The sequence below is a fragment of the Mustela putorius genome, unplaced genomic scaffold (genome assembly GCF_011764305.1).
Source record: "Mustela putorius furo isolate JIRA1106 unplaced genomic scaffold, ASM1176430v1.1 tig00000129_pilon_pilon_pilon, whole genome shotgun sequence".
Taxonomy (NCBI): Eukaryota; Metazoa; Chordata; class Mammalia; order Carnivora; family Mustelidae; genus Mustela; species Mustela putorius.
In genome coordinates, this window is record NW_025421290.1 from 5,840,918 (window position 1) to 5,867,107 (window position 26,190).

The window sequence follows — 26,190 nt, forward strand, 5'->3', positions numbered from 1 at the left end:
CTGGTTTCCACAGTAGTGAGGTGCGAGGACTTGAGCCACATGTGTGCACAGAATGTGTCCCGGGCATCTAAAGGACGTGTGGCTCGAGTGGGAAAGGGAATGGGGCAGGTGAACCTTCTACTCAACTCACAGCAAATGCCGGATCTCAGCCTTAAAGCTGGCCAGAGCTGCCTGGTGGATACCATTTTTGGTGACCAGAAGTTCATTTTCAAGAGCCAGTGTCAATTCTGTCAGGTTGACATTTCCATCAAGGCTAAAATCCAAGGCCTAGAAATCACAAGTTGAAGATGATTACAGGTTCTGTCCTCTAAAGTAGAAGCAGGGGAGGGCATACACACTCAGAGAAGTAGACTGTATAGTCAAGAAGCTGGATAATTACGTCTCTTTAATGACTGCTTAGGGACCATCTTCATCTAAGTTCCCTCTGAGGAAAAAATAACGTACTTATTTGCATGTTTAAAAAAATACTATCTGGCACTGTAAATAAATACAACAATATGAATCTAATCTTTATCAACCAGAGATCCGTTAAAAAGCATTGCACTTCTCAATAGTTTAGGATTTATGAACATGGAAAGTAGTTAGCAACAGACTCCTGGTCACACGGGGTAAGATCTTATCTCTGAGATCTTATGAAAAGATCTCAAGAAATCATTAAGGAGAAATCAAATCAAATCAGTTTCAAAAGTTTTGGAATTTTCAATCCTTCCCCAATTTGTCCTATTTGTCCCATGTTAGCTGCCATACCTTAAGGATCTCCTGGCTGTTCTCAATGCCCTCTTCCTGCCAGGAGTCGAGTATCTTCTCCACCGACGCATAGCCCATCCCATCATCCAGGCAGGAGAAGACCCGAAACCCAATGGTACTTGTCATCACCGATGGGGTTGTGGTGCGTCGGCCACTCTCATCGAAGGACTGGAAGAAGAAAGAGACTTAAGCCAGATGCTGACCCAAACTGGACAGTCCTGACCACAATGAGCAGGAGACATGTCTCTCTAACACTACTAGAAAAACAAGTCATACAGCCCCTTTGATCTTTCTTTCCCAAGTGAGTCAAGAATGCAAAGCTTATCAAGAACAGTCCATCTGGTAGCGAGTCCCTCAACATAGAAGTGTCTGCTTAACACCAGGTTTCTTCTGATCCACAGCTAACATTAAGGAGCCTAATTAGTGGCTTCCCGCTCTGTAATTTATGGTCATTTTTCAAACCCAACTTTTCCTTCCCGGTAGTTTAGTCTGTCTTCTTCTTTGGCTTCTTTCTCTTCCTCCTCCTCCTTCTTTAGACAACAGGTTAATTCATTAGAAATGATTCAAATGGGTTCTAACTTCTACCCACAGAGAAACCACTTCCTATTGCTTTTCTTACCTGCATGGAGAGGTGCCTTTTCAACTGTCTGTAGGGAGTAGACGCTGATGGTGTGAGGGATTTTCCATTTTTGAAAAGGCCATAGAAAAAATCTTCTACACTCATTGTACCGTCAGGATCAAGATTATGGAAGACTTCCTCAAGCATCTAGAAAACAGTAACCACTTACTTTCAATATTTCCCTGAAAATAACACAAGACCAAAGTACATCTGTGGTCAGTAGAACTGGTGCACCACTGTTGACCCTAGAGCTCCAGGAATAGAACACGTCCCTTTATTCTCATTTCACTGAATTTATTTTCCTTTTCAGTAATATGTCCTTCCTCCTCCACTTCCTTCTCCAAGTAAATGTCCATTTTCATAATCTTATGCAATTTAACAATTACCTGTTTTTTCTTTTATTCGTACTCTTCAAATGGGTCGTCTGTAAAGTTGCTATACATTAGTCTATGGATTAAAAAATTACTTAAAAAAATATAAAGGTCTAGCTTCCCAGTGTTGTAATAAAAGAAATAAGCTTGGATTGGGGGCAGCTGGGTGGCAGAGTCGGTTAAGCATCAGACTCTTGATTTCAGCTCAGGTCATGACTTCAGGGTCATGAGATGGAGCCCCAAGGCCAGCCTCATACTGGGCATGGAATCTGCTTAAGAGTCTCTCTCTCCCTCTGCCTCTCCCCAACCTCTCTAAAAAAAATTAAAAAATTTGTTTTTTTTTTTTGACAATCATTAAGCCATTATATTGTGGTGACTCTACATGATATTTTGCTTATACTGAATTTTTGAAATTGGTATATTAGCACAGCAGAATTTGGTCTGGGACAGACTGCAATGATCTAAGAGTTTGGGTCTGAAACCCAGGACCTGGGATTTAGAGCACTACTTGGACAGCAATGCATGTTTTGGGTTTTTATTTAATGCTTTAGCGCAGGAGAAATAAGATCAGCTGAGATGGATTTGTGTGTGTTCAACAGAAGGATCCAAAAGATGTAAAGAGAAGGGAATTTTGTCTGGCTATTTTGTACCCTCTAACAATAACCAAGTGGTCCTCATCATGTAACCAGGGAAGGAAAAACCAGACTATAGTCCCTTCCAGAGGCTTGCCTAGGAGGTGGTTTGTGCCCTAGCTAAACAGAAGAATATAAAGGGATGAATAAAGCAGCATGAGTCACTGACACCACGAAACGGGGAGGAAAGGCAATGACCTCCTTTTTCCTGACAGCTGGATTCCTCTTTACTTTGGGGGCTAAGATTTTTCTATACAGAAACATCTCCATTGTACAAATCACCTAACGATCTTGTTAAAATGCAGATTCTGCTATCACGGGGCTGATATAAATCTGGGGGCAGGGGCTCCAGATTCTGCATCTCTGACAAGCTCTCAGGTGATGTCCATGTTGCTGAGTGGCAAGGGAACCGATAAAAAGCAGCAGAAATACTCTTGAGGCAGTAGAGTCTGCAACCGGGTCCATTCTAACAAAGGTCTCTTTGTGACACATCTTCAAATTTTGAATATTCATTTCACCAGTCTGGACTATTGCTAGGGTTTGTCGTCTCATAACTGTTAATTTTATTATTTGTGGAAGTGCCTGAGGCATTTATCTCAAATGCTTCTTTCTAAGTCACATCCAATAGGAAACATCTGTTTCTATTCTTTTTTTTTAAATACCACTTCCTCTGGAGAGGTCTCTGAAACAAGAAACCATTCTTTTCTTTTCTTTCTTTTTTTTTAAGAAACCATTCTAAAGAGTGGAAATCTCTGGAAGAAGAACAGTTCCTAAGAGAGAATTAAATGGTAAAACCAATGGAAAAGTATTTGGGGTGAGATTCTGAGGTTACTAAGATCTCTTAGCATTTCTGTCTCATTCTTACTGACCAAAAGACCACTTTCTTGGAGGTCCACCAAGCCTGAAGTCACAGTAAATCCAGGTGTGCTGACCAAAGTTTAAGCATGATTTTGACTCCAACCTTAGCTCCACACTGCTTGGTCTTGTGACCTCGGCTAAGCCTATGCATAGTTTCCAAAATGCCTAAAAACCCATTGCCTCATCCCTTCAAAATGGCAGAGCAAGTGAGTCCCACTAGGAATTGCACACAGCAGAGCAGACAAGTGGCAAAGAGATGCCTTTGGACTCTGGAGAAAGCAGGGTTGGGCTGAACAGAATGCAAGGCAAATGGGCATCAACAGGGGTGCCCCCCCGGGCCCTGGGCAGGAGCCAAATCTAGAACTCTGAGGACATTCTTACTCCTCATGACACACCAGCCGGGTCTCAGATGTTTGATTTCCCAATGTGTCAGTTGGGAAATGATGCACCAAATTAGGGTTAACAGACCCAAATACCCAGAGAGGCCAGGGAGGTGAGGTAGATAGATGAGGCTGGGTGGTCTTCAGATATCACAGAGTGGCACCATTTAAAGCGGGAACTGAGCACATGAGCACAAGCCCTGTCCAAAGGAGCTAGCCAGTCGCCTCCCACTGCTAGCAGAATGGAGTCAAATACTCTGGTTCTTAGAAAAATCTCCTAATTAAAAAAAAAAAAAAAAAAAAAAAGTATAGCAAAAGTTCAGTTTTAAACATTTGGCAGGCCTAAGGAGAAAACCAAAAGCCCCCAAAATTTGGGCCATATTTGGCATCTAGGGCCATAATTTGCCATTCCTGCCCTAGAGTTGTCCTTGCTTCTGGAAAGCAGGGTACATGAGATAGGCAATGTAGTTCCCCTTCAGGGTAACAAGCAGCAGGGACATCACTTTCTTTATCTATAAAATGAGGAGAGAACTAAATCCATAATTGCTTTCAGTCATGAAATCCCATGATCCCAAGTTGCAGGGTGATGAGATCATCTTGAATTTTCGGCTCCTCTGTGGTCTAGAGCCAGTCGTATGAAGTACTATAGTATTTCATGATTTTTTTTTTTTTTTTTTTTTTTTGCGGGGAAGACATTAAGTAAAAGCTATATTCAATGAGCAATCTTTTACTCATTCTCGATCAGAGGAAAATAACCAGCTGTGCTACTTCTCTTCCTGGGCTTTGGAAACTCCACCATGGAAGAAAATGCAACTCCCCGCAAATGGCTACAGATTATCCCAAGAATTGCTCTTAGAGAAATAATCCAAGTGTGTGCAATATTTCTTGGCAAAACTGCCCAAGGCTCTGCATACTGCGCTGGTTTACAGTATGGAGGATGAATTTAATTTTATGATTCAACAACCAACCCTGAAAAATAAAGGACCACTGAGCCATTAAGAAGGTAGTCAAAGGGGGGCGCCTGGGTGGCTCAGTGGGTTAAGCCGCTGCCTTCGGCTCAGGTCATGATCTCAGGGTCCTGGGATCGAGTCCCATATCGGGCTCTCTGCTCAGCAGAGGGCCTGCTTCCCTTCCTCTCTCTGTGATCTCTTCCCTTCCTCTCTCCTACTGTGATCTCTCTCTGTCAAATAAATAAATAAAAAATCTTAAAAAAAAAAAAAGAAGGTAGTCAAAGGGCACAGAACAGTCACACATTCTAGGGAGAAGCAGGGAAAAGGCTTTTCTGCAAATTCGGCTATTTGGTGGCTTTTGATGATGAATATCTTTCTGGCTTAGGAAAATAATACCACGTAGCCCCCGCGCAAGCAGAAAGTATGGTTTGAAACATCATTATAACCCAAGACTTCCCCAACTATAACTGCAGCCCTAACCTCTGAGTCCCTCCTTGTTTTCAACTCTTGGAAAAACACATCTTAGAATTACTTCTCTTCTCATGTTTCACGGCCATTCAAGTATGCAGTCCTGGCCATTCCCCTCTTCATTCTTCAGAAAAGATAAAACTCAGAATCTCAGCAAGCAGGAGTCTTTGGGTTTCCTTCAAGATTCTTCTGTGTCCCTTCAAAACTACCAACCTACCCTTTTCCATTTCTTCATGACCAGAAAAGTGTGATGGCTCCCGGCTGGGCCCCTCGCACAGGCCGTTCTGACACCAATATGCCCCACAAGGAAAGCTCAGACCCACCTCAGTATCCAAGTTTGTCCTACTGAAGAACCCATGGTTGATACGGAGATCTCTCCAAAAACCTAAACTCATCAGCCTGGCTTTTGAAATAAACACTCAGCCAGCTCCCATTCTCTCAACTCCCTGTGTCATCCGGCCTCGGAGTCTTTCCCACGTTTTGCTCAGTGAAAGCTACTTCAACAAATACATTTGACATGGTGGCTGCACTGAGGTCATGGCTGATAATGATGTGGGGTAACACGCTTAGCACAGTGAAGGGCACATGGTGTGTGCCCAGGAGGTGTCAGCTATTGTCAGGGTTGGTCCTCCCCCCGCCATTCCCCATAACACAACATGAGCTTCTCCAGAAAGAATCTTCATGGCTTACTTCCTAGGAGAAAAAAGAGACTAGAGTCTCCGTAACATGCTGCAGGAAGCCAAAACACGGCTGTTCCTAGCCTGTGGCCTGTCTAGATTTTATCATGATTATTATTCCTGAATGAAAACATGGCTCAAGGCTTACCTCTCCATCCACATTCTGCAGACCGTACTGCTCACAGATGGAGACCAGCTTCTTTCGGTTCAGGTGGCCATCACGGGTGATCCCCAAGTCTTCACAAACTTCCTGTAGTTTCTCTTCTATCCAGTCTTGGGGAGCGGAAGACCCACTTTGTGAGGCATTCAAGTCATCTGGGTTCCAAAATCTTAACTGACCTGAAATAAAAACATCTATTGTGCTGTCCGCAAAGGAAGTGCAAGGAGAGCAAGCCTATCCTCAAAGAGAATTGTGTTTTGTAAAAGTCGGTATTACAGGAACGAGACTATTGATGCTGGTTCCATTTTGATATGAATGTGCAGCTCAAATGAAATGGAACCACGGGTTCTTGGGCTGCAACTAGAGCCAAGAGGCACCTTCTTCTACACCACGCAAGAAACACCTCTCGCACAGGCATACAAAGGTTCTAGGTTTGTTTTCTTCCAACTGAAAGCATGCACAGGCTTCAGGCTTTGGTGTGATTGGAAGAGAAGGCTAGCTGAGAACCAGTCCAAAGAGACTTCTATGCCCTGCCCCAACTATAGCTGCCAGACGTCACTATCGCCACTCCTTCGAGTCCAAGCATGAGAACTGCTTTTACTGAGAAGGAAATGATTTCATGATAAATATCAAAACATAATCATTAAAAGTCTCAGGATTAGCCTCTTTCTAAATCTTTACACCTTTAGATATTCTGCCCTACAAACCCACTTGAAAGAGTACATGGGTGTAAAATGCAAGTGACTCATCATCTAAACATTAGGGATAGAGTTTATTTGAGCACTTAAGGGTCAGACTTCCCATTTAAAAATCAAAATGTATTTATCCTCTATTAAAAGTTCTCACTTCAAGTTAAATTTTTCACTTGCGCGTTTGAGATTTATGAAGTCGTTACTGAACCATGAGATAATTACTGGCACAATTTTGTGTGCCTGGAAGAACCTTATGAGGCTGAGAAGTGCATTTAGTGCTACCCTTACTATTTATTGAAGAAATTAAGCTCCTTACTGCTGTGTCTTTCCAGTTTAGACACAGTAATTACACTTAAGTGGAGCTTCACCAGGGTAGGCTGTGAAGGGGGGGGTTGCGCGGGAACGGGGAAGTTCTGTTCGCTGAACCACAGTGCCATCTGCTGGCCATGGAAGTCCAACAGGCTTTGCAGCGGCTTCAAACCATGGGAAACTTGTCAATGAGTGTGTTTTAAAAGGGCTCTATTTAGTTTTAGGACTGCCCATAGATTAATTTGAAAGTTTGTATGAGACAGTAATTGACCCATAAGTAAAATCCCACATCTTAGTTGCCATAGCTTGCATGAGGTTAAAGGCTAGGGTTTTAAAACTATGAACGTTCCCCTGGAAATGAGGTTGTTCTCGTGAACGTTGTTCTTAAGGTTACTTCGCAGCTGGCCTCCAGCCTAGGAGTAGCTGTTGGGAAGAAGGCTGGGAGATGCAGGAAGTGGGGGGTGGAGAGTGCCCTGTGATGGGCAGAGCCGGACACACACTCAGTTCCTACCTTCTGCTTCATACTCCTCACTGCGTTGTGTCTTCCAGTGCTAGAGAAGGTGAGAGAAGATTAGCGTGTTTTAGTACATATTCAGTTTTTCCAAGATCAGAGCACTTTCTGGTTCTGGAATCATCAGCTGGGTGAGTCTCATGACTCAGAACCCTCCAGGTGGGCTCTTTGGAGTCAACCCGCCAATCCAGAAGAGACTCCTAAAAAACACCAGGTAGCAGCCTGCTCTGTTTCACTAGGGATTTGCCTTTCACATGTGCAAACTGACTCATTCAACAGCAAAACCTAGCACAGCCAATAAAACCAAGCCAAAGCAAATACTCAGAATCCGTCAACCAACAAAAAATTCATACCATGCATTTATGAATTTGTTCTTCAATGTGTACTGGGTGTGAGGTATTATGGTACATCTTCAGAATATAACTATGAACAGAACAAACACATTTCTTGCCTCGAGAAGTTCATATGCTAATGAAGACATGCAGACAAGAACACAGAAACTACAATACTGTAGCATATGAAGTGTTATGATGGGGAAATTCAAAATGTTATGAAGGTACCTCAATGGGATCCTCCAGACTCAGGAAATCAGGGTAGACTTCCTGAAAGAGGTAACATCTGAACTGAGACCTGAAGGGTGAGCTGAAGACAGCCAACTGAAAAGGAACGGACAGCCACTATTTGCTGAAGCACAGAGGCAAGAATGAGCCTAATGTGTCCATGACTCAGTGAGGAAGGATACAGAGATGCAACCCAAAACAGGTAGGCCAGAAAGCTCAAGTTAAATAAAATCTATGTTACTGGTAAAGTGCATAAGAAGCCATGAAAATTACCTGAACTGGACCAGTTTGCTGGACTACCGTGCTGTGTTACTACTGGGTCTTTTTCAAGGGCACGAAGCAGAACCCGACTCCAGCCTTTGCTCCACCGACCAAGCACAGCACAGGTCTACTTCCAGTCAGTGGCAACAAGGAGGTCCGCAGTAGCTTTTGGCTAGCCAGCAAGCTGCCTAATCACTCCTGCGGGGAGGTTCTACAACCATTGCAGGAAACCCTGTTGAGAAGGGGGTATTCCCCCTTTCGAAAGGGGCTGCTGTCTCAGCAGAGATCCAACTTGATGAATGAAGCTGCCTTTGATTACAAATACTCAGCCTTTCTCTGTGATGGCTGAACTACACAAATCGATATGATTTCCTGGGATCCTAAAGAAACTCAACAAGAGAATTCATCTTGTTAACTCCAATTTGCAAGAGCTTGGATCCCTCACAGCAAACAGTGTGCCACCCAAAATTCTAAGCCGGAATGTTGACTTTCAGTATCTCATTCAAGCGGAGATGAGTTGAGGTCATCTACTTTCTTCCTCCCCATACTCATTTACACTGGTCCTCTCCAGTGAACTAAAGGATAGATGTCTACCAGGGTTTCACAATTCCATATTTTAGAGACTGAAGCTAGCACCAGAACGTTCCCTCAGTTCTGCCACACTATACCGAAACCCAAGCTGGCAATGCTGGGAGGGGTCATTCTCACCGTGAAGAACATGTCACAAGACCGTGACTCGAAATGCGGAAATGTACTACACGTCCTTCAGATTATAACTGCAAGTCGCTAATACACATGGTAGTTATGGAAACAAAATTAGGGGACAGTGTGACTTTTGCTTGTCTGTGATTACAATTTTAGCAGTCCACATTTCCTCATAAAGACACACTGCTGACCCAGTGGAGGGAGGAGGCAAAGTGGGGGTGGGGAAGGAGCAGTGGGGTAAGCAGCCCAACGTCCAGTTTCTTACACCTCTGGTTCCGGGCAGAATTTAACTGTTGTCATAGGAAATGATTTAAGTCAATAAAGCTCCACTAATAAAAGCAGCCTGCCTCTCTGTCCCGGCATATTTATTTCCTCACCCACAGAGCAAAGAATTAAATTCTTCTACTACTTTGGCACCCCACATTGTGAAAATGTATCATTCGGCATGTCAGTTGGAAGCACCCTAACACAAATCCACCTGAAACAAATAAAATGGGTTTCTATAATCTAAGAACCATCACGCAAAATAATAAAACCTACCAAAATCATGAGCAGGGAACAATTTTTTAACAGCACAAACGGACAGAAAAGTAACACAATTTATATCATCACTGGACCCAACAAGCAAGGGAGCCCCCACTAGGATACACAGTTGGGAAAATGCAAACATACACCTTCAAAAAAAACCCTTAGTAACAATCCCTAACATAATGAGGTGCGTATAGTGACAGAAAGATTTATTTCACATTTGCTCACTTCTCAATTCATTTTAAAATAGGAGGCACTTCGTTGAGAGGTGCGAGAGGCTCCAATCTGCAGAGAGGCACGTGACTCTATGGGCCTGGATGAGTGTATCTGAGTCACTTCTCAGAACAGTATTCCTGGTATTGCCCTCCTTCCCTGATTCTTCCTCCTAACTAGTAAGCGTGTGGGGACATGGGAGCCAGACTGCCTTACCTACTGAATTTGGCCTGGACACATTTATGAATTGCTTTTGCCTCAGTTTCTCCATCAACAAAATGGGAATAATGTACTACTAGTACATATAATAATAATAATATAATGTAATATAATAATAATGTACTACTAGTACTACTAGTACATAGTTCACAGAGTTGGGTAGAATGCTTAGAATTGTGCTTGGCACATAACAAGCATGATAAGAACTTACTTTTATGGGGCATGTGTTTATGCAGAACTTACTACATTTATTTTTGCAGATTTTATTTTTATTACCATGTTTTAAACTTAAGGCATTAAGTTGGGTGGCCCTGGGTCAGTATCAGTTATTCATATAAATTTATAAGAAAAATGCCAAGTCTGGCAGATATGCAAAGAATACAGACAGGCAACACAGTTAAACAAATATGGGGAGGGGCGCCTGGGTGGCTCAGAGGGTTAAGCCTCTGCCTTCGGCTCAGGTCATGATCTCAGGGTCCTGGGATCGAGTTCCACATCGGGCTCTTGCTCAGCAGAGAGCCTGCTTCCTCCTCTCTTTCTCTGCCTGCCTCTCTACCTGCTTGTGATCTCTGTCTGTCAAATAAATAGATAAAATCTTAAAAAAAAAAAACCAAATATGGGGAAAGACTCATTTCAACAGCAAAGTATAAATTAAAACCAAGGAATCACTTTGTGCCCATTAAATTAGTAGTATTTAAGACAAGAGTCCTATTACCATCAAGGTTATGATTTATTTAAAATAGGCCTGTTTAAATGTTACTGGTAGCAATGTGTATGGACATTAGCTTTTAGTAAAGAAAATTGCTTCATGTTTGAAAGCCATAAAGATGTTCATACTCTCCGACCCAGTAATTTCATGATTTCTAACGATAGTAAAATCAAAGGAAAAATGCATATTCATAGACATGTACATTTAGCACTTTTTATAAGAGTACCGAACACAATTTAAACTTTGAACAATGGAGCACAAAGTACAATTATACATCATAATATAGTCATTAAAAGTATAATTACAAAACCATAGAGGAGATGGAAAAATGTTCTCTACACTACAACTGCTGCTGGCAAAAATATTTATACAATTAGACAAAGACTGGAAGGAAACAGACATAATCAGAATGGATGCATTTGGTTGAGGGAATGTGGCAAACAATTATATTTCCTTTGCTACTCTAGATGTTCACTGCGGTCCCTGGGGTGCTTGGGTGGCTCAGTCAGTTAAGTGTCTGCCTTCAGGTGAGGTCATGATCTCAGGGTCCTGGAATCAAGTCCTGCATCGGGCTCTCCGTTCAGTGGGGAGCCTGCTTCTCCCTCTCTCTTGGCCTGTCTCCCACCACCACCCTCCCCTGCTTGTGCACTCTCTCTTTCTGAAATGAATAAATAAAATCTTTAAAAAGAAATACAAACAGGTCCGACTTTTGTTTTTTCTTTTACCCACCTGCCCTCAAATCCTCACCAAATGAATTTCGTATGTTGTGGGGATGGGGAGAAAGAGGAAGAACTTCCCCTTTGCTACACAACCCTCTTTTATATCTGTGGCATCCTTCCCCCTGTGTCCTGGCAGGGGAGGCATCGCAGGAGGCCCAGGTGCCCTTCAAGAGGGTGGAAGCTGCTGCCGGTGCCTCCCGGTCTAAGCAGAGTGTGGAAAGATCAGGGACACTGGTCGGAGACTGGAATAGGGGCCTGAGATCATGACATACTAGAGGCAGCTTAACCTGGTGGCATCAGGTTCAGCCCAGCCTCCTAAAGGCCAGGCAAGCAGCTCGGGCAGCTTCAACAATCTCACCCAAACCCTCTGGGCAAGCGGTAGTGGGTAAGGGAGAACTTGTTAGAAAACGGCTAGGGTGACGATCACGCACACATTTCTCCCATGGCCCTACGTAAGAAACCTAGATGCAAGCTAGGACCAGCCTTCTAGAAGCCGCAAACTTATGCTGAATGGCTGTAGTTTCATTCCACAACTGCTTCAGTTGGAGATGGAGTTTGCTGCCCAGGAACGAGCTGTGCTTGTCCCCATTCTCCACCAAGGGTCTGTTCCTTTAGTAAGGGGGAGGGATAAGCACACAGTGCCTGAGTGTTTATTAAATTGCAATTTTGAGGGGTGGGTGGAGGGGGGGGGTTCAGTTCATTCATAGCGCATTTTTATTCCCACTGCCTGGAGCCTGCAGTTCCAATTAAAAAGCATGGGGAGGGGGAAGGGGGGATGTCAGGTTGGAAGGTTGGGGTGATGAGCTCATCCGCCTACTAGAACAGCCCAATAAAAGGAGGCATCATTCTGGAACAAGGTCTTTTCATTGCTGCTGGTGTACCCAGTGCAGTGAAAAGCCTGGCAGGCACAGACCAGCCATGAGCATCGGAAGGGAGAGAATCTCACAAATCTCTGGAAAAGTCAGGAGAGAAGGGAGGGACAATTGCGGGCATGTGTTCTCGAGACTAATTCAGAAAAGGGATTTTTAATTTTTCCCTTGAAGTCTTATATCACCTCTCGCTGCAGAAATGGATATTAATCAATGCTTCAAAATCATCCTGTGGGACTTTCAATGACTGCAGAAGCTGGAGGCAAAATGGTAGAGGACGTGATCACAGGGCTGAGCGGAGAGACGGGGTTCGGTCCTGCTCCGGCACTCCGGGAGCCCTCAGTACCCAGCCTTAGCCACAAGGCGCGGGGGGGCGGGGGTGGCGTTGGTGAGCCACCCCGGGGGGAGGAGGAGGCATGAGCCTGGCACCTGGGATGTGTCAGCCACTGCTACTAGCTCAGCCACGATGATGTTGTGATTAAGGATCTGGGCTCTGGAGCTGGACCCCCCCCAGTTCCATGCTCCTCCCACTTAGGTGTGTTCAACCTTGGCCTCGTTACTTAACTCCCCACCCGCCTTGATTATCTCACCATGCCTGCCTACAAAGGTGTGCTAATATACTTGGAAGGCACTTAAAACGGTGCCTGCTACAAATTCAGATCTAAGTGTCTGTTAAGCAAATAAATATCACTATTACTATTCCTATTATTTGGGTGTCCAAAGCTAAGACAAGGGCAGAGAAAAGACACAGCTGATAGACCAGTGTCCGCTTTCAGAACAAACCCAAGAGAGACTGTAGAAATGACAGCTTGGAACACAGTAGTTGTGATGAAGCCGTCAATCTGTGATTCAACTTAGGAACAGGGCCCCCCAGACTCCTCCCCATGGGTGGCAGTGTCCCCTGGGTGGCCACAGCTGGCAGGGGTGGCCGGGGCTTCTGTATGACCGTGCCCAGCATGCTGGCCCACAGCCCCACTGAGAGCAGTCAGAGGGGAGAGGGTCAGAGGTTGCTGGGCCCTGAGATGGCTGCTACAGAAAGCAGCCTCCAGCCCCCTACCACCCGACCCAAAGCAGACAAAGGGAGCCCCACACCCACTGCATGGGTTGTGCCTCTTCACATCTCCTGGGCCATTGTGGCCGGCGTTCTGGCTATCCTCTAGCTGGACCAGGGAGCCCCGTGCACATGGGCCACACCAGAGAAACTGCTTTCAGGAATGCTTTCTTGGGAGGGCCACCTGCTTTGCTGGACTGCAGAGCAGATGGCCTGAGCCTCTTGGAGCCCCGGCTTCCAGCCCTGAGGCGGGGGCAGCATCTGTAGCCTGCGGGCCTGGTGAGGCCCCCGCCCACAATAGCCCAGTCACAGCCCCCACCAGCCATCTGCTCCACAGTGCAGACCTGTGCCCCACAGAATGTATGGCTAATTAAAACGATTATGGGGGCGCACACGGGGTTATTCTTTCCCAGCAGAGGTGGCTGAACTGATCTCAGCAGCCTTAAGCAGATGTGTTGGTTTTGTTTTTTTTTTTTTCCCTTCTCCTTTTTTTGAAAGGGGAAAGCCTTGCAAGCCTAGAGAAAGGAGGAAGGAAATTTGCCGGGATAACAAAGCTCCCCAAACAAATGGAGCTGTAATGTCCATTTGACGAAGGCAGCACACTTAGGTGTCTTAGACTGTCTTAGGAAGTCTCTGGCAAAACCCACACAGAGATCAGTTTAGAAGAGTGCCTATAACCAAAAACTTGAGACCTTTCAAAACTACAGCATCTGTGGAATATGTAACGAATAGTTCTAAATGCCTATAAAGCCCTTGCTCTGAGCCAGGTCCTGGGAACCCAGGACGCCCAGCAGGGCCCCTGTTTTGGCAGGGACACCTTTCCTGGGACTTCAGTTCCTTTCTGCCGCCCTGCCTTTGAAGGCACACCGGGCAGTGGAGGGCCTGACCGCCCAGCCCCTGATCTCTCCGCTGGGAACCCAAGGTCAAGCTGCTCAGTTGCCAGTCTTCTGCCTCAACCACAAAGCCAATCACCTCCTTTATCTTCACCAGTAATTAAGAGCTACAGGTAAGGACCACCGACAATAGGAGTTAATGTAGGATTTTTAACGGCACACACATGTAGAGGAGTCCTGCTACACTGTCAAAACACCTCCAGGACTGCCAGGGTGAAGAAATGCTGAATTTAAGAATTTGAGCCTTAAGTCTCTCCTCCTACCAAGGTTGGGGAGTATTCTCGGTTCACTGGGTTCTTAAGTCCCTAAGGAAAGGGGTTTTTAAACACATCTGCTCACCGTATCTTACTCATCAGAGCCGTTCTCGGTTGGTAGGGAACACTGCTTTTCCATTTGGAAAATAAACTTAATGGTATAGTTGGAAAATGTTACTCTTATCATTAAAATTAACTTGCTGATTTTTTTATTTGTTGTCTGTTTTATTTTCTAGTTGGAGAATCATTACTCGAAACTGCTGACCTGGAAGGACGTGGGGGTTGGGGCTGGACGCCAAAGGAGTTCCCTCTGGGATCAAGTCAGGAAGGCTTACCAGGACGGCAAAGCCTCAAAGTCTGAAAGCGGCGGTTTGTGTTTGAATGAGAGATACCTTATTAGCTTTGAAGGGACTTCTTTATATCACTTTCAAGTGGTCTACTATTGCATCTTGAATGAGCATTTCATCTCCGGGAATAGCCAAAGGCTCTAATAGACTTAAGAAAAAAGAAAAGGAAATGCTGGAATTCCATTAAAATAAAAACAAAAAACCTATCTTGATGATGTCACATCGTTTGATGGGAATAAATGGCATCAGTAACGAGACTGCTTACTTTGTCAGACTGGAACAAGAAAAACTAATGGGAGGAAGGGGAAAATAGGTCCATTTCAACTACCAAAGTTCTTGGCAGACCTTCTCTCTGTTATTAACATGTTTGCTCCGGAATCAAATATTGCCTCTATACGATATAAATGAATAATTCATGAAGGTTCACGGCAAAGTTATGCACATAAGAAAATGAACGTAAGGGGACCAGAAGTCAGTTTCCCACTGCTTGGCCAAGTTTGGTTTTCTGTAGGGTAGTAAAACCAGTTTGGGGGGTTGGTTTGTTCCTTTCCGAGTTCTTAAACCCCCAGCACCCCTCCTCTCCCTCCCTCCACAGGCCGGACACAAAGCGGTGATTGCATGGCCATTGTTGAGCAGACGAAGAAAATGGCTTCCACTTTTCTCTCAGGTCCTCACTTAAACTGCCTGGTTTTGGCTTACACTCCAATTGTCTATAGTTGAAGAAATCATTGTTTAAAGCGTCCTGCTCCTGATAATAATCTTACTAGACCTGCTTTACTCCCTGTGGAGGAAAACAGTTAACAAGGTGTCCCCTGTTTTCGACAAGGGCAGAAAGCGAAGTGGCCCTGCCCCAATTATATTCACGGAACCGCCTCGCCCACGAGGTCTGAGGAAGAGACTAGAACTGGGCATTAGTTTTGTTTCTCCCCTTTTCCACCTATCCTGAGAAGAGAACACAAAAATAAAATTCAAGGTCATTTCAGTAGCCACTGCCAGGTGTGCATATAAAAAGGGTAGGAATGTACTCTTTGGACCCTCAAATCTCACTTCTATTTCTTAACCACGTGAAGCAAAAACCACCACCAAAATGGTCTCATTAATCACATCTTACACTGGAATCAAGAATGTGCCCTTTGTTGGTCTCAATTAATTCAGAATAGAATGTCCAACTGAACCGCCTTGAGTGAAAATAATCCCATAAAAAGAAAGAAAGAAAAGAAAAATCACCACTTTCCTTTCAATGCCACCTGAGATGAGCGGTCAGACTCCCAAGGGGAATGCATTTACCTGATAAACTCACTAAATGGGAAGGTGAACGCGCAATCAGCCGACGGTCTGACAAATGACACTTGTCATTTGTGAATCATCACATTCTGCTTCGGGGTTTCCAAAAGAAATTTGGAAAGACACATTCTAGCACTGAAAATTTAGGAAGATTCTAGGTCTTTCCCTATGCGATAGCTTTATGGTCTTGTGAACCACACATGGCAGGGGAGGCGTGCTTCATAGCTAGGTAAGAGATTCTCTGTTTCAGCAGGAAAGAATCAAATTGCTGGAATAAAGCTGGATTGAGAGGATTAAAATGTGTATCATTTTATTCGTTCAACGTGCACGAACTACCACATCGAAAGCACCTCCTAACAAAGTTTATCGTCACATAGTCCATTCCGAGGATGAGGCCAAGGTGGTGAGCATTCAGTCCCCCCGGGGCAACCACGTGTATTTCCCCCCAAGGCAGCGCAGCACGGGGGTGGACCGTGAGGGGTCGTGAGAGGGATTCCAGGTAATGAACCAGGCCTGAAGCTTCCCATGGGACTTACATTAGAAATAAGTTCAGTTGCGTGAAAGCAAACTTTACAATGGCATCCCTCTCATGGGTCTGCGTGTCTGTGTCTTCTCGGGTGGGAGGGAGGGCAGGAGTTGCAGAGAAGTACAACTGTGCCGCATTCCCTGTAATTCTGGTTGGACGTATGGGAGAAGGCCTCCCAAATAAGGATGCAGAAAAAATGTTGTGAGCCACTGACCCAGGGGAGAGGAATGGACTGTCAAACCATGGCAACTTCCCTATTATGGAATAACCCTAGAAAGAAGTGGGGGGCACGCGGGAGCATTACTGTTTATCCCTTCAGATAATTGTCTGCTCACTTACCCCTATAGAAGGAGTTCCTAGAAGGAAGAAAGCCACCCCAGGACAGCTTTCAGAGGTGTCTGTGACACATTCCATTCAGTTGCCCATCCCCCTCCACATACTCAGATAAATAAAACAAAAGATTCATCCAAGAGCAAAAGTTGGTCTCCTGTTACATAGCAACAGAAGGGCCTCTGCTCCAGGTAACTTTTGACAACAAGTTCAGGTCCTTTCATCGTCACCAAAAAATTCTCAAGTCACTTTAGAGAAAATCAGGCGTGTCTGAGAGCAGCAGGGACAGCAGAGACAGCAGTCTGATGGCAAGCTAGCGTTCTCACCTTTCCTGAGCCAGGTCCCAGGCGTCGAAGGAAACCCACAATCGAAACCAAGAAGGCCCATCTCCAGCTTCCCGTCTGACAACCCCTTGTGAATTATTCACGTCAGGAGACAGCTCCCCCACCCCCGCTCCCTCCTTCAGGACTGCCCAGCAACACCAAGATGAAGTATGAACCACTGGTAACAAACACACCCAAGAAATAAATTTTTAACACTCAAGGGCAGGAGACAAAAGGGCCTCCTTTTCCAAAGGGAAAAAAGAAGCCAATGGAAGAGTGAAGAACTCCTGACAGATTCTCAACTGCTTCTAAGCTGAGAATAAACAAACCCTGCAGGTTATTAAGAATGTTCTCCTCCTCACAGTTCCTGCGTGGGGACCACTCTAGCATAAGGAGGATGAGCAGGCACTCCCAAAGACACAAGGGCACTTCTAGGACAAGCTCGAGCCACCCAGAGCATGAAGCTCTGTTGGCCCACGAATGGCCCGAGATCTCCGAGGTTTCTGTGGAAACTGGCCAAAAAACAGGAACGCTCTCCTGACAGGACAGCGTGCCGTAGGACCGACATCCTGAGGAAACGACGTCACTGGACTATACGTATCCGTGAAGGCAGCAAGGGTGACTGATGGCGGTGGCTAGGACAAGAGTTGACAAGAGGAACTCCAAACATGTCACTCATGCAGCTCTTAAAGAGAGGAATCCCTTTGAGAACTGAGAGGCTCAATTCAGCTCACAAAACACTTCATTTTTAGGCAAGAAAGCATGTGGATGAACTTTGGCTTGGGTCCACCTTCAGCAATTTAAAAAATGGTAAAAGGGGGTAATCCAATGCCTCTGTAAGGCTTTTGGGAGGCGGGATACAATGGACTGGCCAAGTCAGGTCAGTAGGGGTCCTCTGGGAGAACAAACATGGAGAGAAAGAACCCTTTGGGGCCTCTATCTGCTGTTCCATGGAGAGGGCTCACTGAGTACTAAAACATCTATCTACAGTGTCAGAAGGTCTCATCTACGAGGTCCTGGAAGACTAAGGGGAGCCAAGTACCTGGCATGGTGTGAAATGGTTCTCCCAATGTACGCTTTTACTAAGATTTTGCCCAAACTAGGCCTCAACTCTTACCATTATGTAAACATGAGCCCAAAGTCTCACTTTTTTTTTTTTTTTTAAGATTTTTTATTTATTTGACAGAGAGGGAGATCACAAGTAGGCAGAGAGGCAGGCAGAGAGAGCAGGGGAAGCAGGCTCCCCGCTGAGCAGAGAGCCCAATGCTGGGCTTGATCCCAGGACCCTGAGATCATGACCTGAGCCGAAGGCAGAGGCTTAACCCACTGAGCTGCCCAGGCACCCCCAAAAGTCTCACTTTTAAACAGTAAGTCTCACTGGAAGTTGGAAGATAAAGCAAGGATGTAAGAAATAAGCTGCCAGCAACAAAATCAGCTCTGTCCAAGAACTTTCTGGGTACCCCCAGGTAGTAACTAGAAATTACCTTATCGAAAAATTAGTAGTCATTTTATTCATTACCACCAAATAATAATGCCTTGGGTACTGAAAGTCATCGGGAGACAAGAGATACTAGCCTTAAAAGTGTGTTCTATATAATGAAAGCTTATCCCCTAAAGTATTGAGAGAGATTTTAACCATTTCTTCCCCAGAGAGAAGTGTCTCAGATACATTCCACAGTACTTAGGGCTATGATACAGACTTTATGGAATAAAATGGTACCCTTCCTGACAGCAACATAAACATTATGGACACAGCAATAACTCAAGTAGGAAAACCACTTGCATCTCTGAAATTGGATATGCCAAATTTTTGTGCATGTGTTTTGCTGGGGAAAGAGCCCAATCTAAATCCTCACAGGGACCCCAAAAGGGTTTAAAATTGAACCCAAGAAGGGAAGTAGCTTCTGTTCCAGACCGACTGGCCCCGTGCTGTGATATCGCAGGCAGTGTTCTCTTCGCTTCTCATGGCCTTTTCTGTCTTCAGCTGTCACCTCTTTCCCATGACACTCTTACACCATTCTGGGGGTCTTTCTAGCTTTCTCTGTCTGCTTTTCTTCCTCTTGTCTCACTCACATGTCTGACACTGCTTCTTCACTTCTGGTGTGAGGATAAGTATTCTTTCTTTTTTTTTTCCTCTAAAGATTTTATTTATTTGAGAGAAAGAGTGAGCAAGAGAGTAAGCACTAGCAGCAGAGAGGGGCAGAGGGAGAAGCAGGCTCCCCTCTGAGCAAGGAGCCCGATGTGGGACTCGATCCCAGCACCCTGGGATCATGACCTGAGCGAAAGGCAGACATTGAACTGACTGAGCCACCCAGGTGTTCCCACGCATTCCTTGTGTTTAAAACCATGGTGGCCACCTCTTGGGATAGGCAGACCAGTCCTGTGTCTTCTAGATTACAGGACTGTGGCTGGTTTCATTTCTGCTCATTGCCTGCGCTCTTTTCGGTTATCTCAGGGTTTGTGGACATTCTCAAGGCAGACGATGCTAGAGATCTGGCTGCTGGGGACGCTATTGGAGCAAGCCTCCTGCGGGCTTTAAGGAGCCGAACATGGGCGTCAGACAGCAATGAGCGTACACACGTGCACGTCTACCAACCTCTAATGGACAGACCACGTTGAGAAAGTTGAGGCACTCTGTCTCTTCCCCAGCTTATGTTAACATGTGAAATATTCGCATCCCCAGTTGGAGCTGGGATTTGCAAGAAATATTTAGAGCTTGCTCAGCACGGCCTTCTCGACCACATTCTATAAATGGCATGCTGGTAAATGAGCCGTAAGGAAAGAATAAAGAAAATGCTACTGCTTCCCCTTTGCGGGTAGATGACGGTGACGTGCACAAGGAAAAGCAGGGAGATGAGTAAAGCAGGCAGATCGGGCTGCTGGAGGACCAGGCGGGCCTGGGCGCTCCTCACCCAAGAAGGAGAGCTGTGGCGACAGCCGAGGCCACAAGAACCAAGTCTGAAAGCTGTCCTCTGCTGCTACGAAAGATAAGGCGTGGCTCTCAGGACGGCCACGCATACTGCCTTCCTCTCACACCTGCCACGGACGCTGGTTTATGGACTGCAGGGTGCCGGGGCTGGGGGGCAAAAGGGGCAGCTTTTTACACAACTAAAAATGGCAGTGCTGTGAGGAGAGACATATCCCCAAGCAGGGCTGAAAGTGGCAGACCCCAGATAACGTGGAAGTCATTGAATTTTAAAACACATAAACATAAGGCTGGCACAGAAATGTCAGCTCTCCATAAGAAACAGAGACGAGAATGTCCAAACGATGACACCCCCCCCCAGTTCACCTGTTCCCACACCACCACCGTGGGAGTGGGTGGGGATGTCCCCACCGCTGGCCGGGGAGGGCGCACCTGTCCGACTCCTTACCTCATTGCGGTCCCCGGCGGGGGTATGTGAGGGCCGAGCTTCTCCATCCAGGGGCTCGATCTCTGCAAACTCTTCCACGGATTCTTGAAACTCAGGTAAGGACCTTCGTCCGTAACGCTTGCCACCTTTAACATATTTGGGCTGAGCTTCTAGTGAGCAGTCTAGGCGAGGAGACAAGAGTTGAGGCCACATTACATGACAGACTCAGCCCGTGGCTGACAGTCACAGCTGTCAGATGCAGCCTCTTATACTAGCCCCAAAATAAACCACCGCTGTTGGCCAGTTGTGCTGGCTGTGGGCGGATCTGAGCCATCAGGTCAGATGCAGAGCACGGCTTCTAATTCTGAGTGACTGACAGCACCCCGAGCACATCCCTGCTTCCAACGGGAGAGATGCAATGCCGGCAAGGAAGGGTTCCCTTGGGAAGGACAGGACTAAGAATGGGATAAAGTCAGATGTCCTAGCTACTCTTCTGTTGACGAAGCTGGTGCCTTGCAGAGAGGGGAAAAGGGACAGGGCAACAGAGGCACGTCGGAGGAAGTCTTGGAGAATAATGCTAAACCAAATGCCACATCAGCACCGTTAGTATTCACACACCCCTCCTGTACCTCAGTGACTCCTTTGTTACCCATCCCACCTTCAGATCCATCAGACAAGCAGGATGACAGAACAAAGAGACTGACACACTGGCTCCTAATAAATTAATGACAGCTCATCGCTTACATGAAACCTGGCATTGAGATCTCATTATAAAATTAAATCCTAGGGAATAAAATAAAATCGTCAATGCAAAACTGTAGAAAGGCAAACAGTAAGTGATTTTTTTTCTCCTCTTCATGAATTTCGGTGTTGTACAAAATAAAAAGGAGCGTGCATTAAGGGGAGAGTCATTCTTGACCTTAAAGGAAGACCTCAGCATTCTGATGTAATGTGTCTCAGGAACAACAGTCACCACCATCACCCGCCACCATCATCCACCACCGTCACCCACCACCGTCACCCACCACCGCCGCCACCGCATGCTAACCTTTCTCTACAATGGGTAGCTTTAAAGCAGTAGAATAAATACTTCACTCTATGCCAATGTCATCTTAGATAAATTTTTTTTAGCACCTTGCACAGAATTAGGAGAATAAGATATTCTATTAAAGTACTAAAGATTGCCAAAGCTTTGATTGCAGTTCTTATCATCCACCAAAGCACTGGGTCTCTCTAGAGAACATAATGTTCTGTTTGAACAGGGCAGTCTTCACAAGATGTGTCTGAACTCAGACACGCAGATGTTCAGATGAGCTGCGGACACCCGTCATCAAAACTGGGGCGTGGCTGATTAGAGAAGGACTGGAAGAGTGAAACCCTACTTTGACCACCGCAGAAACCATGTTCAGGGTTAGCCATTATGTTGTCCTTTCCCTGGGAGGCCAGGTGATCCCGTCTGGCTAACTCTGCCCTTCCCTGAAACCTCCCCCGCCCTTCCTCTGGTATCAGCTCAGCTTTCAGAGATGTGGTCAGAAGCATCCTGAAAATGCTCAGCAGAGCTCAGAGTGAAGTATTTATGCTCGCTCTATAATTTCCAGCGATATTTATATCCAGCTTCTTAAAAGTCCCAGCCAAGTCATCTCATTTGGTTGAGCGATTCTCTCACAGAGAGGCTTTAAGCAGACGCAATTTATATTGAAAAATCACATGCATGCTTGAAGGTACCTTTCATCAGGAGAGAGTGGGTCAGCCTGCGCGTATTCAGGAGCGGCCCAGATACCCGAGCTACGTGTTGGCAGCTGACCCCCACAGATGCTGGTCAGACAAGAGGCAATGCAGAACCATCCTTAATTTAGTACACATTCTTAAATTTTCCTGGCAGACAAGATACACCATTCGTGACCTTGCGGGGGGGTGAGGAGGGGACCCGGGGGGAGTTGAAAAAGATGAAAAGAAAAACTTAGGATGTCAGAAACGGGAACGTGACATGTCCCCAATGTGACAAGGTTGGTGGTCTCGGGATGGGAGTGACAGAGGAGCTCTCGCTGCGTGTTGTCTTTTACAGAGGTAAAGACTGGTGGGACAGGGGACTGACCCGCTTAAAACAACTGGGATTTATTTCAGAGCCCACCTATGGGGGAAATAACTCCCCAGATATGTGGGGAGCAGCTGGTGGATTTGGATAGGGGACAGAAGGTAATGGATTGCGAGCCATTAGGAACCCTGTGAGGTTTGCGTTTATTTTATCTATTTTAGCATTGCCAAGTATTTTTTAAAAAAATTTATTTCATATTTTATTATTGTAGTAATTTTGAGCAAACTATAAGTTAGCATCTTTAACAGAATGTAACTACATCACAAAGTCAATTTCTAGAGAACTCTATGAAGCTGTATACTCTTTGGGGATACTAAAGATATCAGCCCACAGAGAGGAAGAACGGGGTGTTCATGTGACCTGATAGCAAATTTCTGAAACCATCTCTGTGACCAATAAAGACTAACTGAACCAATTATCAACAGTTACTTCTCTGACTTACATACTCACATCTCTATTTCAAGCCTGAGCATCACTGTACTTACATGCTAAGTAGTGAAGAGAGCAAAAGTAAGGACATCTGGAGAGAACATTCATGGACAACAGTTGTTCGTGTGTTAAACATTTGAAAACTATGATTTTCTTCACCAATCTCAACCAGACCTTTAGAAGGCCACAGCAGCAGCCCACCAAATGAACGTTAAGACACTCTTGAACCCCTAAATTAAAGAATGCTCTACCCCATCCATACCATGCCCAAGAGAGACTCACACAACAGCAGCCTGGGGGCAAAGTTTCTGTCCTTTATAAGTGCATCCAGCTGGAAGACACACATTTCAAGATTCCATCACAGAACAAGTTTATCTATGCCAGATAATAGGGTGTAGCTTGATTTATTTAGAAATGAAATCGTTTAGGTCAAACAGCTTTCTTTAACATAAGGGTAAGTGACTGCTCCAATCACGTGATCCAAGGAGGGCTATTGTTTGTTTCAGTGAAACAAACAATACATAAAGGACTGCCAAACTTTCAGCGTCTATTTCCTTCAACACTTATTTATGACTCTGCCTGGACTGCCAAGCTTCAGAGTCACTTTTGTTTCTTTCAGTTTTCTGTTTCTCCTATTTGAGAAAAGTAAAAATGGTCTTTGAAAAAAGGAGGACAAGCCCAGACTGCCTAGAGGAGTCTTAGACCCCATCCTTGGAGAATTTCTTGTGAAATGCACCAGCCCTAATAAGGTGGCTTTGAAGCAGTCCTACGTGACTTAGATGAGATGATCTGGGTTTTATGCCATAAACCAAACACTTGGTTATAAGTAAGGGACAGAGAAATCCTGATTCACTTCCCTAAAGACTGCTAGAGAAACACAGAACCAACCAACAGTCTCTACAGAGCAGTTGAAGGGGAGGAAGATCTTAACGGGGAGTTCCAAAGACTAAAGAAATACCATTTCTCCCAGCCTCAGCAAGGAAACAAAATCTGGATGCTAGACACCTCATTCTTTACTCCATATCCCATCTGTCCCAAGGAGAGGAACTCCAGACTTGTGATAATGTCCACCTTCCAGAATCAGGATGAACCAGCACGCATATGCATGACTTGTAACCATATGTCTTGCACTTAAAATAAAAGGAAAACTGAAATGCAGAGTCAGTGAGAATGACCACTCAGGGGATAAGCCAGCTGCAGGCAGGGAAAACCACAGACACTCACCCACCCACCCTTCTCGACTGCCTTCCCTGGCTCAACTCTAGCTGAGCATTAAGGAGGGACTGTCCACCCCTCCTTCTTGAACTTACTGCAGCCTGAGGGGTGGAGGTCTCCCCTTGGAAGCTCTGCCCTCCCAATGGCCAAAGGGCAATACAATGAGGATCCAAGTGGAAGTTCACAGGCAAAGTACTGTATTGTATCTATTGAGGGATAAGATGGATATGTTATCACTTTATGGATATTGTATCACTTTTTGATTTAAACCTCCCTGTTCCCAAAACTGACCTCAGGATATTTCCAAGATGAAGAAGGAAGCTCTGTCTTTTTAGTGCTGATATTCTTATTTTTAAACACTTGTATGGACCTTTGTTTTCTCCTTCCTTTCCTGCCCCATTCAGTTAGCCTGGGACAGTAGTCCCCAAGGACAGCAGCCCCTTCCAAAGCCACAGGCCCTCGGCACGGAGTGACGCCAGTCTGGGGCCCCTGTATTACATTTCTGCTGAGCTCATGGGATTCCTGAAACTCATTTAAAAATAAGGAGTCCAAGACGAAGCACATGCAACCCTCAGGACAAGGGGCCGCAAGAAGCTTCCCTGGGTGAAGGCAGTCAGGCAGCAAATGAGCACCACCCAACCCCATGGCTCATCCCTACCTCCTGGCCTCCTGTGAACACCCTTACACGCGCATGACGCAGAGTGCAACCCCATACCTGACCCTAAGTAAGAGAGAGAGAAGAGAAAGAATTAAAAGGAGACCAAGACCGGGGGGAGTGGGCGGGGGGAGTGGGCGGTGGGAGGGAGAAAGAAGGAGGGGCAGAGGGAGGGAGAGAGAGACATGGACAGATGCAAGTGGGGAGAGGGTGAGGAGAGAGGAGGAGGACATGGGCAGGGACCCAGAGGCCTATGGAGGGTGGGAAGCAAGAGGAACAGATGGGGAGGGGATCAGAAGTCAGGGCAAAGTGTAGCGGGGGTCCGAGGAGGAGGGCAGAGGTGCGCTGGAGTGGTAGAAAGAAGAAAGGGGTGAGGAGGGGGATGTCCCCAGGAGGGAAGGGGAGAAGAGAGTCCAAGAGAGAATGAACATAAACACGTTGGGGAAGCCTTCGGAAGTTCCTTCCGCCTCCCTGCGTGCTCTCTGCCTCCGTGGGAGGTCACCAGCCAGCAGGGTCGTCTCTTCCACACCTCTGTGCATATATACGGCCCTTTCCAGGGCAGCTGCTCCCTAGCTGCCAGCACCCCGCTCCGCAGCTGCCCTGCTCCGCAGCTACCCTTCTCTCCTGGAATCCGCACACAAGATGCAGGGGCTCAGCCGGGGCTTTCAGTGAATGTGGTGACAGAATTTCAGGAATGGTCGCCACCAGTCTGCATTGATGGTTCTTGCTGGAGCACAGGTGCTTTGGGGCACAAAGTTAATGGAGGAGGGGGGCTCTGATTAACCCTACCTGGGAAGAAAGCTCTGAGGTGAAGGTCTGCATCTCCCCAGGATGCCCAGGATGGTGGAAGGGTATGGCCGGTAACCCACAGTCTGACTAGCTGATCCGTGGAGCCCTAAAGCCCTTGCAGATCCACAGAAAACCACTTTGAGTCGCTAACGATGACAGGACTGTTTCCCCAGCCTTCTCTTGGGGTGTCCGCCTGCTGGATCTCTATTGGAAGGCCATGCAGCCTTGGGGGAAGAGGCTGAGAATTCATATTCACTTAAGTGAATCTTCCCCATTGTTCCAGGTCAACTCATGATGTACTTCTCTCGAGTCACTGCTTGGCCCAACTCTCAAGGAACCTTTTCTTCTATGAATTCAGTGCCACCCACACTGTTGATAGCACCTGACTTTGTAACGATCACGGTCCTCTTTTCCTAAAAGCATTTTACCTGGTAGAATTACCAACCGGGCTGGGCTGTGATCCTTTCTAGGGCAGCAGAGCTTCATGGA

At 45.9% G+C, this 26,190-nt stretch overlaps 1 protein-coding gene across 12 annotated transcripts in view; it reads right to left on the reverse strand.

Moving 5' to 3' along the window:
- Positions 1-26,190, reverse strand: part of NIN (ninein) — a 97,575-nt gene that overhangs the window by 45,462 nt on the left and 25,923 nt on the right. For 6 of the 12 annotated variants that reach the window (XM_013056068.2, XM_004738754.3, XM_004738753.3 and 3 more), the window contains 7 exons: positions 22,244-22,333; positions 20,540-20,700; positions 7,375-7,414; positions 5,851-6,041; positions 1,367-1,513; positions 748-915; positions 131-267 (listed from right to left, as the gene is read on the reverse strand). In XM_013056068.2, coding sequence (XP_012911522.1) covers positions 131-267; positions 748-915; positions 1,367-1,513; positions 5,851-6,041; positions 7,375-7,414; positions 20,540-20,700; positions 22,244-22,333 — 934 coding nt within the window. The remainder of the gene's footprint in view (positions 1-130; positions 268-747; positions 916-1,366; positions 1,514-5,850; positions 6,042-7,374; positions 7,415-20,539; positions 20,701-22,243; positions 22,334-26,190) is intronic. The other 6 variants (XM_004738756.3, XM_013056061.2, XM_045069341.1 and 3 more) reach the window with 1 other exon arrangement.